Source organism: Ipomoea triloba, chromosome 10 (assembly GCF_003576645.1).
Source record: "Ipomoea triloba cultivar NCNSP0323 chromosome 10, ASM357664v1".
Lineage (NCBI taxonomy): Eukaryota > Viridiplantae > Streptophyta > Magnoliopsida > Solanales > Convolvulaceae > Ipomoea > Ipomoea triloba.
In genome coordinates this window covers 2,193,925-2,207,658 of record NC_044925.1, presented here as the reverse complement: position 1 = coordinate 2,207,658, position 13,734 = coordinate 2,193,925, and the positions used below count along the sequence as shown (strand labels likewise).

At 33.1% G+C, this 13,734-nt stretch overlaps 2 protein-coding genes across 2 annotated transcripts; both read right to left on the bottom strand.

The window, feature by feature from the left end:
- Nucleotides 1–561: 561 nt before the first annotated feature.
- Nucleotides 562–2,779, bottom strand: LOC116032766 (senescence-specific cysteine protease SAG39-like). Its single transcript, XM_031275477.1, has 2 exons — nucleotides 2,318–2,779; nucleotides 562–1,347 (listed from the first exon to the last, which is right to left on the bottom strand). Exons 1-2 carry the CDS (start codon nucleotides 2,742–2,744, stop codon nucleotides 749–751), a joined length of 1,026 nt encoding a protein of 341 aa, XP_031131337.1. The 5' UTR covers nucleotides 2,745–2,779; the 3' UTR covers nucleotides 562–748.
- Nucleotides 2,780–12,030: 9,251 nt separating this feature from the next.
- LOC116031626 (senescence-specific cysteine protease SAG39-like) lies at nucleotides 12,031–13,405 on the bottom strand. Its single transcript, XM_031273873.1, has 2 exons — nucleotides 12,916–13,405; nucleotides 12,031–12,816 (listed from the first exon to the last, which is right to left on the bottom strand). Exons 1-2 carry the CDS (start codon nucleotides 13,346–13,348, stop codon nucleotides 12,224–12,226), a joined length of 1,026 nt encoding a protein of 341 aa, XP_031129733.1. The 5' UTR covers nucleotides 13,349–13,405; the 3' UTR covers nucleotides 12,031–12,223.
- Nucleotides 13,406–13,734: the final 329 nt, after the last annotated feature.

Sequence of the window (13,734 nt, the reverse complement as noted above, 5' to 3'; positions counted from 1 at the left end):
TCATTTATCTCTTGATTTAAATTTTAAAGTGTCAATGCTCATCCGGTTGACCCGTTCTATCGAATCCGGATCCGGTTGACGACTTGACCCGTTTTATCGAATGTAAGTATTCATTTTCGATTTTAGTTCAAATAGTCTAGCCCGCCCGATAAGCCCGACAACTCGAAGTTTAGGGTTAGGGCTAACTCGAATCCGAGAATAAAATAATAATTAACCGACAACCCGAATCCGATAAACCCGACAACCGAAATCCGGTAAGTCCGACAACCCGACAGGGCTAGCCCGAAACTGACAGGGCTGGCCCAATTGACATACATCCCTAACTTCAAGTCTCCGTCGTCGTTTGATCTGGTTTTGAAATTGTAGTGAATTGTCAACATTATCCTTCCTGTTCGCGTAACTAAAGACCAAGCGCCTGTATTGTTTAGATTATGAGGCCGTTCGCATCTGATGCGGCATATATATATATATATATATATATATATATTTATTTATTTATATATTGTAACAAACTAAATATCAACCCGTTGTAAGGATAGGGAACTATATTGCATATTTTCGTTTGTACAAATTCCAAATCATATTTACAATAAAGCTTTCATTCAGTACAGTTTGCATTTAAACATACACACCAATAATCAAGAAAACATGAAAATACACAAGTTATTAGATAGATTACAGAGGCGATTTAGGATGAGTGATACAAATTAAAGCCTCATGAAATATATGTATGTATATATGTATTTAATCAAGCAGTTGCAGTTGGATAAGATGCTTGCATGGCAATACCGCAAAGCCCTTCCTTAGCTTCAATGTCTTTCTGCATTCTAATGTAACCATTCTCACCCCAGCTTGTTCCCCACGAGTTCTTCACCAACCAATACTTAGTCCCATCATCAGCTTTTCCGTACCCCACGGCCGTCACGCCGTGATCTAACTGCGTATCGCATGATCCGGTGAACACCCCGCTAGAGTAGAACTGGAAATCCATTCCGCTGGCGTCAATGGCGACCGATACGGGCTGATTGGCCACGGCCTTTTCCAAGGCGGACTCGCTGTTAGCGGGGACGTCTTCGTAGCCGCTGATCTTTGCTGCGCTGTTGGATGATTTGCTTTTCTTGCAGGAGCCGTCGGTTCCTTGGTATGGGTAGTTGGATTCAGTTGTGAGGCCTTTGTTGTTTATTATGAACTGGAAAGCATCGTCCATTAGGCCTCCTTCGCAGCCTTGATCTTCGCCCTTTACGTCGCAATCTACAAGCTCTTGCTCAGACAATGAGATCAGCTTACCGGTTGAGAGTTGGGTGATTCCTTCCATGGCGGCCACAGCAGAAAATGCCCAGCAACATCCTATATATATTATACATCAAATTTCAGTAGCTAGCTTATAAAATAATTTAATTTAATTTGCTTATAAGTTATAACCAATATTGTTGGGTGGGGGTCAACAGATTGCTTTTTCGAAATGCGATTGATAGAGATTATTCCTCCATATAGTATCTTTGACCAGACTTGGTGGACCGGTCTATCCAACCCTTAGTTATCAGTCTATCTTGTAATGCAAGAGCCGAAGCAAAAGTGAGCGAGTGATTTGGGCCTATGGTCGGCACAGACGTTAAGCCTTGGGCCCCGCCTAGTGGGCCCCTTATTCTCAATTTCACTCCACTTGGCCTGCGGGTAGATGGCCAGGCTGTAGCCTAGTGCATGTCCGCCCAATCATTATTGCATGGACCATGGTCCACACAGCTGTGTGAACCTAAAAATAAAATGTACATTATTTTTATACTGAAAGTATATTATTTTTATATTGTAGGTATATTATTTTAGACTACATTATTTTTGTACTGTAGGTACATTATTTGATACTGTCAAATAATGTACCTACAGTACAAAAGTAATGTACCTTCAGTATAAAAATAATGTAATTTTTATTTTTGGTCCACACAGCTGTGTGGACCATGGTCCATGCAATAATTTGCCATGCTAGCCACGCGGCGCACATGCAGGCCGGTACCTGTTCCCTGAGACCTTATATATACGGCATTAAATGAGGATAAGAGGTCTTTTTGGCTGTTACTCATAAATAACCACTTAGGAACTTCTAACCCACTGTTATATGTTAACGGGGTTGTTCTTCATCTATTGAATTAATAAAGAATATTTGACTGTACTTTGACTTCTTTAGTGTGTATATACCTTATCAGTGATGATAGTATAAGGAAATAAATTTAATTTGTGTCTTCGCTAAAACGAGTTATAGTTTTTGGCGTAGTGATAATGACTTAATCCTAAAAACTATAAATATGATGTATGTACTCACCACATTGGCCTTGATCCTTAACAGGAGTAACGGCCCCCTTCTTTCTCCAATCAACAGTAGATGGAACTGCACTCATATTTTCATATCTAAACAATGTATTGGAGGAACACTCGTGAGGCAATTTGTATCCATTCCGAGACGCTTCGAATTCCTTGTTTGTTAAATCAGCAAATGCATTGATGCCAAGCTTGTAAGACTTGGTACCAGCCTTATTGAAAGCATCAATGTATTCTACGTTCTCTTTGAATATCTTGTATCGTTTTGATTTCTCCACCTCATCTTTGTAAACACGTCCATATTGAACCATCCACTGATCGTGCCTCTCCACCATTGATGAATCAGGTAATGTTCGAGATGTGGCTAATGACGCTGACATTGCAAACACTAGAGCGAGAGCAAAGATGAGGTTCAAACTTTTGAAAGCCATGGTTAATGACAACGTCAAACCTTAGCTAGGGATATTGATAATGTACACAGGTATGAAATGTTGTGAGTGAATGGATTGGGTTAAGCCGTACTATTTATAAACCTAGCTAGCTATGATTCCCATGATTTCCTTAAATAATTAAATTGATTTGCATTTCATTCAACTTTGAATGCCTGGATAGCCCGGCAAGTTATTTGCAAGATATTGACAATCAAGAACTGCGTAGACGTAGGTGTGCTGTTGACAGTAAACAAACCATTTAACCTATTAAGCACCCAACAAAAATTTTGTCTTTAACAGTCAACTTGTTAATTAAAAACCTTTTTTTTTTTTTTGCAAGATTAAAAACCTATTTTAATCCATTAATATTAGCATTAGTTATGATTTTAAATATTATGAATATTATGATATGTTAGGAATTGAACACCTTAAATGTTTTGTTGGATTTAATTTTTAAATAGAAAGTTATATTAACATATCGATCTAATGGGTTTAAAATAACTTATTGTGTCATATCGTGTCGTGTTGACATGAAATATGTTGACTAGACGTGTCTATCATATCATATCAACGCACTCATTTAAAATTCATGTTCTTATTTATATTTATAACTCTAAACCGTTAACTTCATCACGTTGTGTCTATGTTTAGTCTTATCATATTCGTGTTATTATCATGTCAATTCGTTTATATGGATTGTCAAGTATACTTTGGTGTGACATTCTATTTATTTTTTAGTACTATTGACTCAATTACAAAATTATATATGTTATATACTTTCTCGATCTGTTGTAGCTTAAAAAGTCAATACCGTACCAGCGAGTTCAATCATGTGACATTCTATCTATTACTTTTTCTTTTATTATAATATAAGACCGGATTTGTACCCATAATTTTGGATTGCCGTGACGGTGTTTTCCTGCATTATATTATTTTGTTATGTGTTTGGCATTTCTTGAGAATCTTGATTTGTCGTATATGAATATAGCGTAAACCTGTACGTCTTTAAAATTGTAGTAAGACAAGCTATTTCAGTGCATATTAATTCATCTTATAAAGATTGTTGTTAGGATGGACATTGGTTTAATTTCTTGTCAAATTAATCAAAACTAAATAAATTAAAGTTTCATATTAGTGAAATGATTCACTGAATTGAAATATACTCCGTATTTGATTGAATTAATATAGTTGATTGAAACAGGTTATCAATGAATAATTGTTTATTGTTGTAATTTGGCTTCTCAATTAGCTCAGTTCTCGCGTGGTGATTGCCCGGTAATTGCTTAGGATTATATATATGATAATGTAGTGTAGATAAGGCAAAGGAGAAGAAGAAGAACAAGAACACAAGATCACAAAAGCTCAAAAGCCACCTTTTATTCATCCATCAACATGTATATATATACAATAGTACAACTCTTCATTTCTCAACATAATGAGGGAGTTGGAAAGTGGCAAATGAAAAGTCTCAAAATAATGGCGATTAGTAATATATTTATAACACTCCCCCTTGGCCATTATTTAATCATATTCATGCCTCGTTAAAAACCTCGCTAGAAAAACCCTTTGGGAAAAAACCTAGATGAGGAAAAGAGTACACAAAATATGTTAAACCATTGTGTTGCACCGGTTGCCTCATTAAAAACCTTAGCCTAAGAAAACCCAGTGGGAGAAAAACTTAGCTAAGGGAAAAAGAGTACAACCATAAGCCTTTCGGGCATAATCTTCAAGATTTCTAAGGTCTTCAGGACTATCCATTCAAGTGCACCTATATTAGTTGCCTCATTAAAAACCTTAGTCTAAGAAAACCCAGTGGGAAAAACTTAGGTAAGGAAAAAAGAGTACAACCATATGCTTTCAGAGCATAATCTTCAGGATTTCAAAAGTCTTCTAGACTTTCCATTCTAGTGTAGCTAGAGGTTGTCGCTCCCCCTGAAGATAACAATCTTCTAAGCCTGCGCATCGCAATTTTATAAACATATTACTCAAAATTGGATGCAGGCAGAGACTTGGTGAACATATCTGCCAGATTGTTCACGGGGGCGAACTTTCTCAACAAGAATTTTACCAATCTTCTGGAGTTCATGTGGATAGTAAAACTTATGTGCAATATCTTTTGTAAGGTTCTCATCATTAACAAACCTATTACTTGCTTGGACAACACAATCTTTATTTGTCCACATATGGGACATTGGGGGGTAAAAATATAGCATAACCAGTTTGGGATTTGGCATTATGGGGATCAAAATAAAAGAGCCAGTACCCAAGTAGCCCGCCAAAACCATGTATTGGTTTCTCACATAAATATCATAATCTTTATACCTCGAAGATGCTAGAGGATATGTTAAACATCATTTCAATATTTCATTGTAGAGGGAGCACTAAACGTTGCTAGCAATTTCATCGCAAATTCAATATCAGGCCTGATGCGACTATGGAACTTCTAGTTCCATAATAGTGCTCCAATAACAACGATAATGGACTTCCAGTCCCAAAATATCCTTATTATCATCTTCGAGTCTAAATAGTCCCTTATCTACTACCTTGATCACTTTGCTTCTTATTTTTGAGCTCGAAACTCATACCACACCAGTTATAACCTCGACCTCAACCCCTTATAAAGTTGCTCGACTATACAACATTATGTGCTTCAGGCACCAGTGCAAAACCAACAATACATGCATTTTGATTCTTCATCAATAACTAGTTATGTTTCTTAGCTACAATGGGTGCTAATCAGCTTAGAATGCTTCATAATTTGTTGTCTTGTACTGCTGCTAGAGTACAAGGTTGCTCGCATGAAAAATATATATAATATTTTCAAATAAGCATTTTTCTGAAACTTCCTGTTTGCAGAGTTTTAATTGCGAGACTATTTTATGCAGAGCTAAATTATAGTCACTTACTGACTTATAATCTTAAAACTCGATATTAAAAGAGCTAGTCAAATTGTGCCTAAGGAAGGACAATTGATGACTATTGGTCGAAATGGTCCTTCAGGGACTTCCAATCAAATACTCATTTTTAAGGTCGCGGTTCAAGTGGTGACGTATGAAAATGAGAGCTTTTACCTTCTAGGTATCAGTGCTCTGTGACTTAGCAACAAAAGCTTGTCTCAATTCCTTAGATGCCAAATGTATTCAATATCTAGAGCCCAAGTTTAATAATTGCTTCTACCAAAAGAGAGTTTAATAAAACCACATTTGGCAATGGAGGACATGATCTACAAGATCATCATTTTCATGTAACTCTACGAAGCAATGCGTGACAACAATGGGAAAAACCACTATTTTGAATACATGTTCAAACAATGGATGAAGAAACACCATTTTACAAAAATATGCGTATATGTATCTTAGTATTCTGATGCAAATATAGCAATTCGATACAAACATAATAAGAATTGATTATGCATTCGATAGCCAAAGTCATAGAACATACATGGATACATATACATACAATTTGGTATATAACCACATGTATTTACCATTTTCAAGCATCATGGTTCATGTAGAGCTTAATTCATATCCATGATTCAGGAGGATAAATCAAGAGAATTTATATTTACAAACCCATGTATTTACCCCAAAACTTTAAACATAGCTTGATGAGGGGTTCATATACTCACAAGTAGTTAACAAACATGGAGTATTATCACACTAATTGTCAGAAACACACATATACAGATAATAAAATCAAAAAGGGAGAGTACTCATTTCGCAGACACAAGGATTGGGGGTTCCAATTCATATTGGAAGGCAATATGCACAAACAAAGTCATAGATTTCATAATAAAATGCACAAGACAAGATAGCAAGCATACCATTCATTGAAAATCACGATAGAGACTCGCGCTGATAACGTGTTGTAATTTGGCTTCTCAATTAGCTCAGTTCTCGCGTGGTAATTGCCCGGTAATTGCTTAGGATTATATATATGATAATGTAGTGTAGATAAGGCAAAGGAGAAGAAGAAGAACAAGAACACAAGATCACAAAAGCTCAAAAGCCACCTTTTATTCATCCATCAACATGTATATATATACAATAGTAAAACTCTTCATTTCTCAACATAATGAGGGAGTTGGAAAGTGGCAAATGAAAAGTCTCAAAATAATGGCCATTAGTAATATATTTATAACATTTATATATTTCAATGATGAAAAAAATTATTAGACACATTGCAACTTGTCTGACACCTACAAGTCTACTTACAAAACAAATTGAAGATAAGAAGAAAAACTCTTTTTGAACTAAAGTGTGCTTATACATTGATAAGGAAACCGTTTTTACCCTATGGTTCTCAAGTTGCTCAAGTAAAGTATTTGGCAGCATATTTAATTTATGTACTGAGTGTACATTATTTATGTATTGAATGTACATTATTTGATAGCATACAAAATAATATACCTTTAATACACAAATAATGAATCTTCGATACACAAATAAGGTACCTTTAGTATATTAAAAATGTATTCCGTATAATTTACCGTCCATGCATAGAATAATGATTGTATGTAGAGCTGTCGAAACGGACTGGCGGGGCGGGACTCGCCAAAGCCCGCCATATGGCGGGGGCGGGCTAAAAAGCCCGCCAAAATACGGGCCTAAGGAAGGTTGGCCTGCCCTAAGCCTGCGGGTCTTGGCGGGGGCCCGCCAAATTTTAAAATTTAAATAAAATTTAATATTAAAAAGGTAATATTAAGTGTATACTAAAATAATTTGGATAGTTTAAAGATATAGTAATGCATTTGTAATTTGTTAAACATAATAATAAATAATTAAATACATAATGTGTTAATTAATAAGTCAATAACGAATCATTTATACAATGTATTAATTTTTTCAACTTGATTATATATATATATATATATATATATATATATATATATATATATATATATATATATATATATATATATATATAAAAAAAAAAAAAAAATATATATATANATATATATATATGTATAACAAAAAATAAAAAATATATAAACTAATGTTAATTTATTTATTTTAATAACTTTTTTTTATTAATAATTTGGTGGGGCCCGCCCGCTAGCCAAACCCGCTCGCCAAAATTCGCAGGTTAGGCGGGGCGGGCTAAAAAGTCCGCCAAAATATGTGCTCAAAATATCGAAGCTCGCCCCGCCCTTTTCGCGGGGTGGGGCGGGCTAAGCCCGTTTTGACGGGTTCTAATTGTATGCATTATTTTTTAGCCCAGTGGTTGGCATTGGCATTGATGATGAGTATCTTGAACCCAAAATCAACATAGTCATTTTATCAATAGTTATACCATGGACCCGCCGGGTCTACCTTACAATGTGAACTCGTGTCTATTTACCTACTGAATGCTTACAATTACCTACTGAATGTTCACAATTTGAATGGTGAACATTTAGTATGTAAATTGTCAACATTAAGTATATAAATTGTAAACATTTAGTATGTAAATTGTGTATTTTGGACTCGGATCCACCTTGCAATATAAACTTGGATTCACAAAATAATTTACCTCATTTTATTGAGACTCGATATGAGGAAACATGTTTCTAAAATTTTTTATTAATTAAAAATTGTTACGATTTTTTTTTGGAAACTTTTAAATAATTAAGAATTCAAATCACATTGTTTGGTAGCGGGGAATAGAATTATTGAAAACTAGTATTTTCGCCCGTGCGTTGCACGGTATGGATTTGTTATAATATTTTAAGAATATTTGGATCGTATACAATTATATAAATTGTAACATCGAATATTATATAGCGCAATTAATGAAATTGGTTTGATTGGTTATGTTTTCTGATGTTTTTCTAGCTTGAATTAGAGCAAATAATTGTCCAATCATCCGTGCGATGACATCGAATATTATATAGCGCAATTTATTTTTTATTATATATTTAGATATTAAAAATAAAGATGAAATTATAAAAAATTCTAATATTGAACTTATACATTTATTTGATTATAAGATTAGTGCAAAAGTATTACACAATTAATTGAATAATATATGACTTGTTTCTTTACAATTATCATAAAATATCGATATGTAATATGACTTATGTAATTATATTATTATTAAAATAAATGTGAGAAAAATGAAAAATAATTTTATTATATTATGTAATATGACCAATGTTTAGCTGAATTACCATAATAATTATTAGACAATTATTATTAGTCAATTACACTAATATATGTGCAATTATACTTTTATACCTTAAGTATATTCATTTTCACCGTATCGCATTTAGTTTTTCTTCCTCCTCCATATTTGAATGAATTAATTGTAATTATTATAAAAAATATAACAACCCATGTTTAATTAATTTTTTAAAAGTTTAAATAACTTAAAGTTTTCAAAAGGAAAGTGTAATTAATTTTTTTTAAAAGTTTTTAAATAATTTTCAATCAATTTTCATTTAATTAGTAATATCCTTTTTACTTTTCCAATTTGTCTAATTTCCGTTTCCTTTTCTATTAGGATCTTTTTATATTTTCAATCAATTAGTAAAATTAGTTTTCTTTTCCATTTTCTATTGTTTCCTCAATAAATTTTCATTTTCTATTGTTTGGACAGAAGTGGTTGGACGGGAAAACACGAAATGGAAATTTTGTTAGGATTTTCCTTTTTATTAGTAACCTTATTATTATTAGTCTATTTCCTGGTAAGTTAATTTTTCCTTGTAAGTTAATTTTGTTTCCTTTTTCATTTTTCATTTTTACTGCTAACATTATTAATATTAATCATTGAATTATGAATCATTTTTTTATTTTCCTTTTCTATTGTTTGCTAAATATTTGTTTTAGTTGTTTGGGCTGAAGTGTTTGGGCGCGTACTTCAATTTTCAGGGGAAAATGATGCAAAAGTTCTCGTTTCACCATTTATAATTCCGGTAATTCCTCAAACTTCAATTCAATCGATGCATATGTTTATAATTTTTGTTTTATTGTTGGTTTGTTTTTGTTTTTCTTTGAATAGTAAAAACAATAACTTGAATGCTAAGCCATTTCTCCACCATTTCATCAAAGTCCGAGTAATTGATTCAATGCTAGATCATCACATATATACAAAAATAAATCACATAAAAAGGACTTAAAAACAAAAAAAGGACCCATCTTTAAACATATGCATACATGTTCCTGCACACGGAAGACGTGCTAATAAACATATGCATACATGTGAGAAACTTAGAAATTAGGAAGAAAACCGAGAGAGAATACAGACCAATGGAAATGTTAATGGTATAGACGATCAAGACCGGGAATGACAACAACCACCATTCTTGGAAAAACCTTAGAGAGAGGATCCAATTCTTGAATCTCTTGAGTAGTGCACAGGGGGAAGACAAACCCAAGTTTGATCCTATCATTTTATAGGCATGGCGTAGGGATCGTTTATTTATTTATTTATTTTTATTTTTATTTGCAGGCAATTAGTAATTCTCATTCCCTTTTTCAATTTTCATTTTCTAGTATTACTGATTAATTTCTGTTTTCTTTTTTCATTTTCAATCAATTAGGGATTTTTTTTTTTTTTTATAGTCAATTAGTGATTTTCGTTTCCTTTTTCATTTTCTATCAATTAGGTGCCAATTAAGGTACAAATATGCATAGGAGTTATTATTATTATTATTATTATTATTATTATTATTATTATTATTATTATATATAATATATAATATGATTGACATTCGTAATATATTAACATATATATAATATAATATGATTGACATTCGTAATATATTAGCATATATATAATATAATATGATTGACATTCGTAATTTTTCCATATCAGCCAGAATTCATAATTCGTGTATTTTTTTGATAGCATATATATAATATAATATGATTGAAAATATTTGTTACGATTTAATGAACAGATTAATTTATAATTAATAGATATTATTTTGTAATTTTCAATTCCAATAATATATCATATTCTTGATTTAATTTTCTACTAATAAATGATGACTTTATGGACGTGATCTTCGTGTATATATATATTTTTTTGAAGACAATTTTCGTGTATATATAAATATTACCAATTTTATTGCACGTACATTACAATGTATAAGTGACATCAATATGCTAGTATTTGTTACGATTTAATGAACAAATTAATTTAATAAAATAATATTATGTAAGCAAACAATTCGTGTTAGTAGGTTATTACCATTTGAAAATTGGTTGGAAATGATTTGAAAATAAAATATAATAAATATTTGATTTAATTTTACATGGGACTTGCCAATTACAATTATTAGATATTATTAGCATATATAATATAATAAATATGATTGACATTCATAATTTTTGTATCTCAGCCAGAATATGAGTACATTTAGATAAATATTACAAAAAATTTTAACAATCAAAACCACATTCTTATCTCATTAATATTATTCTATCATAATAATTACCATAATTACTAATAACCTATTATAACCAATTATAATTAATATTATTCTATCATTAATATTATTCTATAATAATAATAATAATAATAATAATAATAATAATAATAATAATAATTATTATTATTATTATTATTATTATTATAATTACCATATTACTAAAATACCCCTACATTTGTGCGGGAAAATTCTAGAGGAGGATAATGCTTTTATATATAGTATATATGAGAAGGAAAGAAGTGGTATAAATACTAAAATATCCTTCTGTAATAATAATAATAACAATAACAATAACAATAAAAAAAACAACAACAACAACAATAATAATAATAATAATAATAATAATAATAATAATAATGGGCCCATTTATCATTTCCTCCCTTTTTTCTTCTCACAACCACCGCGAATCGCCATTCATCCGGATACTCATGACTTGCAATTAAGCAAAATAGGGAGTTGTAATTCCGTGAAATTGTATGTCTTTTCAACCAAATATTGTAATTTGTCTTGCCCTTAGGAATGAAATTAGAATTACAGCAAACCAACAGCCTGTTATGTATTGTAATATACCATGAACTAATTTCAACCAAAAGAATGATATGCACGAGGTTATTGTTGTTTGACTGAAATGGACTCTTTGCATTGTACCGTCTAACTTTTGTGATAATTGACCACTTGATTAGGCTGCGCGCGCCGTATATATGACTCCATTAGAGGGAGTTTATGCATCTATGTGGTTTACTTGATTGAACAACATAATGCACAGCTCAATTGGTCACATCTTGTGCCCCTGTTCCAGTTACCATAACTTTTTGAGAAGAAAAAATATCTTCAAAAGTAAATAAATAATACATACCAATATACATAACAATATCAGTTGTAAAGACAGGCAACTATATTGTTATATACGTCGAAGCATGTAAAGATTCCAGTGCAGTTGGCATTTAAATATACACAAACAAGAAAAAAGATAATACACACCAATTAATGGATACATTAATTACAGAGGCGTTTTAGGATGATTGATGCAAAGCCTCATCAAATATAAGCATTTACAGAGTATTAATCAAGCAGAAGGATATGATGATTGCATGGCAATACCGCAAAGCCCTTCCTTAGCCTCAATGTCTTTCTGCATCCTAATATAACCCTTCTCACCCCAACTTGTTCCCCATGAGTTCTTCACCAGCCAATACTTAGTCCCATCCTCCGCTATCCCATACCCAACAGCCGTCACGCCGTGATCCAGCTGTGTTCCGCATTCTCCCGTGAAGACCCCGCTGGAGTAGAACTGGAAATCGGATCCCCCCGCGTCTATGGCCACGGATACCGGCTGATTGGCCACGGCCTTTTCCAAGGCGGACTCGCTGTTAGCGGGGACGTCTTCGTAGCCGCTGATCTTTGCTGCGCTGTTGGATGACTTGCTTTTCTTGCAGGAGCCGTCGGTTCCTTGGTATGGGTAGTTGGATTCTGTTGTGAGGCCTTTGTTGTTTATTATGAAGGTGAATGCATCGTCCATTAGGCCTCCTTCGCAGCCTTGGTCTGTGCCTTTTACGTCGCAATCAACTAGCTCTTGCTCTGACAGTGAAATCAGGTTGCCGGTTGAGAGCTTCGTAATTCCTTCCATGGCGGCAACAGCAGAAAATGCCCAACAACATCCTATGTAATTTTACAATTAATTAATTAGATTCTTTTAGTTCCCAGGCCAGTATGAAGATATATTAACAAATTAAATCAAAGTTGGATAGTTATACTTACCACATTGGCCTTGATCTTTAACGGGAGTAACGGCTCCCTTCGTCCTCCAATCTACGGTAGTTGGAACTGAACTCACATTTTCATACTTGAATGGCGTATTGGAAGAGCAGTCGTGAGGCAATTTGTATCCATTCCGAGATGCTCGGAATTCCTGGTTAGTCAAATCGGCAAATGCATTGATGCCTAGCTTATAAGGCTTGGTTCCAGCCTTGTTAAAAGACTCAATGTATTCAACATTCTCTTTGAAAATGTTAAACCGTTTTGTTTTCTCCACTTTATTTTCGTAAACGCGTCCATACTGAGCCATCCACTGTTCGTGCCTCACCACCATCAATGAATCAGACAATGTTCGAGACATGGCTAAATATGCCGACGTCGCAAACACTAGTGCAAGAGCAACGAGGAGCTTCAAGCTGCTATTGGAATAAGCCATAGTAATTGACAACCTGAAACCTTAATTAAAAATGGTTGTAAAATGTTTACAACTGTAATGTGTTGTGAGTGAATGCTTTCGGTTAAAGATGCATGGCTATTTATAGGGCTGATACGTACGGTTTGGAATTTCATTGTCACAGAATATAATGTTATGACGGAAGTAGATTCAATGGAAAAGCCGGCAAGTTACAAATGATAGCAACAATCAAGTTTTCAATTCCGTAGACGCTGCTTTAATAATGTTGTGCGTTAGCCGTTAATTAACGGGCAATCAATAATTAATGTTAGGCCTTCCTCAATAGTTAAATTTGGGTGTGGTTTTTGAGAAGTTTTTTTTTTTTTTTTTTTTTTTTTTTGAGAAGTTTTTGTGAGTGTGAATAAGAA

Excerpts from the sequence above, each read along its gene's own strand:
- LOC116031626 (XM_031273873.1), bottom strand. The coding sequence starts at position 13,348 with ATGGCTTATTCCAATAGCAGCTTGAAGCTCCTCGTTGCTCTTGCACTA. Across the intron at positions 12,817-12,915 it reads TAAAGATCAAGGCCAATGTG|GATGTTGTTGGGCATTTTCT; the intron begins GTAAGTATAACT and ends AAAATTACATAG.
- LOC116032766 (XM_031275477.1), bottom strand. The coding sequence starts at position 2,744 with ATGGCTTTCAAAAGTTTGAACCTCATCTTTGCTCTCGCTCTAGTGTTT. Across the intron at positions 1,348-2,317 it reads TAAGGATCAAGGCCAATGTG|GATGTTGCTGGGCATTTTCT; the intron begins GTGAGTACATAC and ends TAATATATATAG.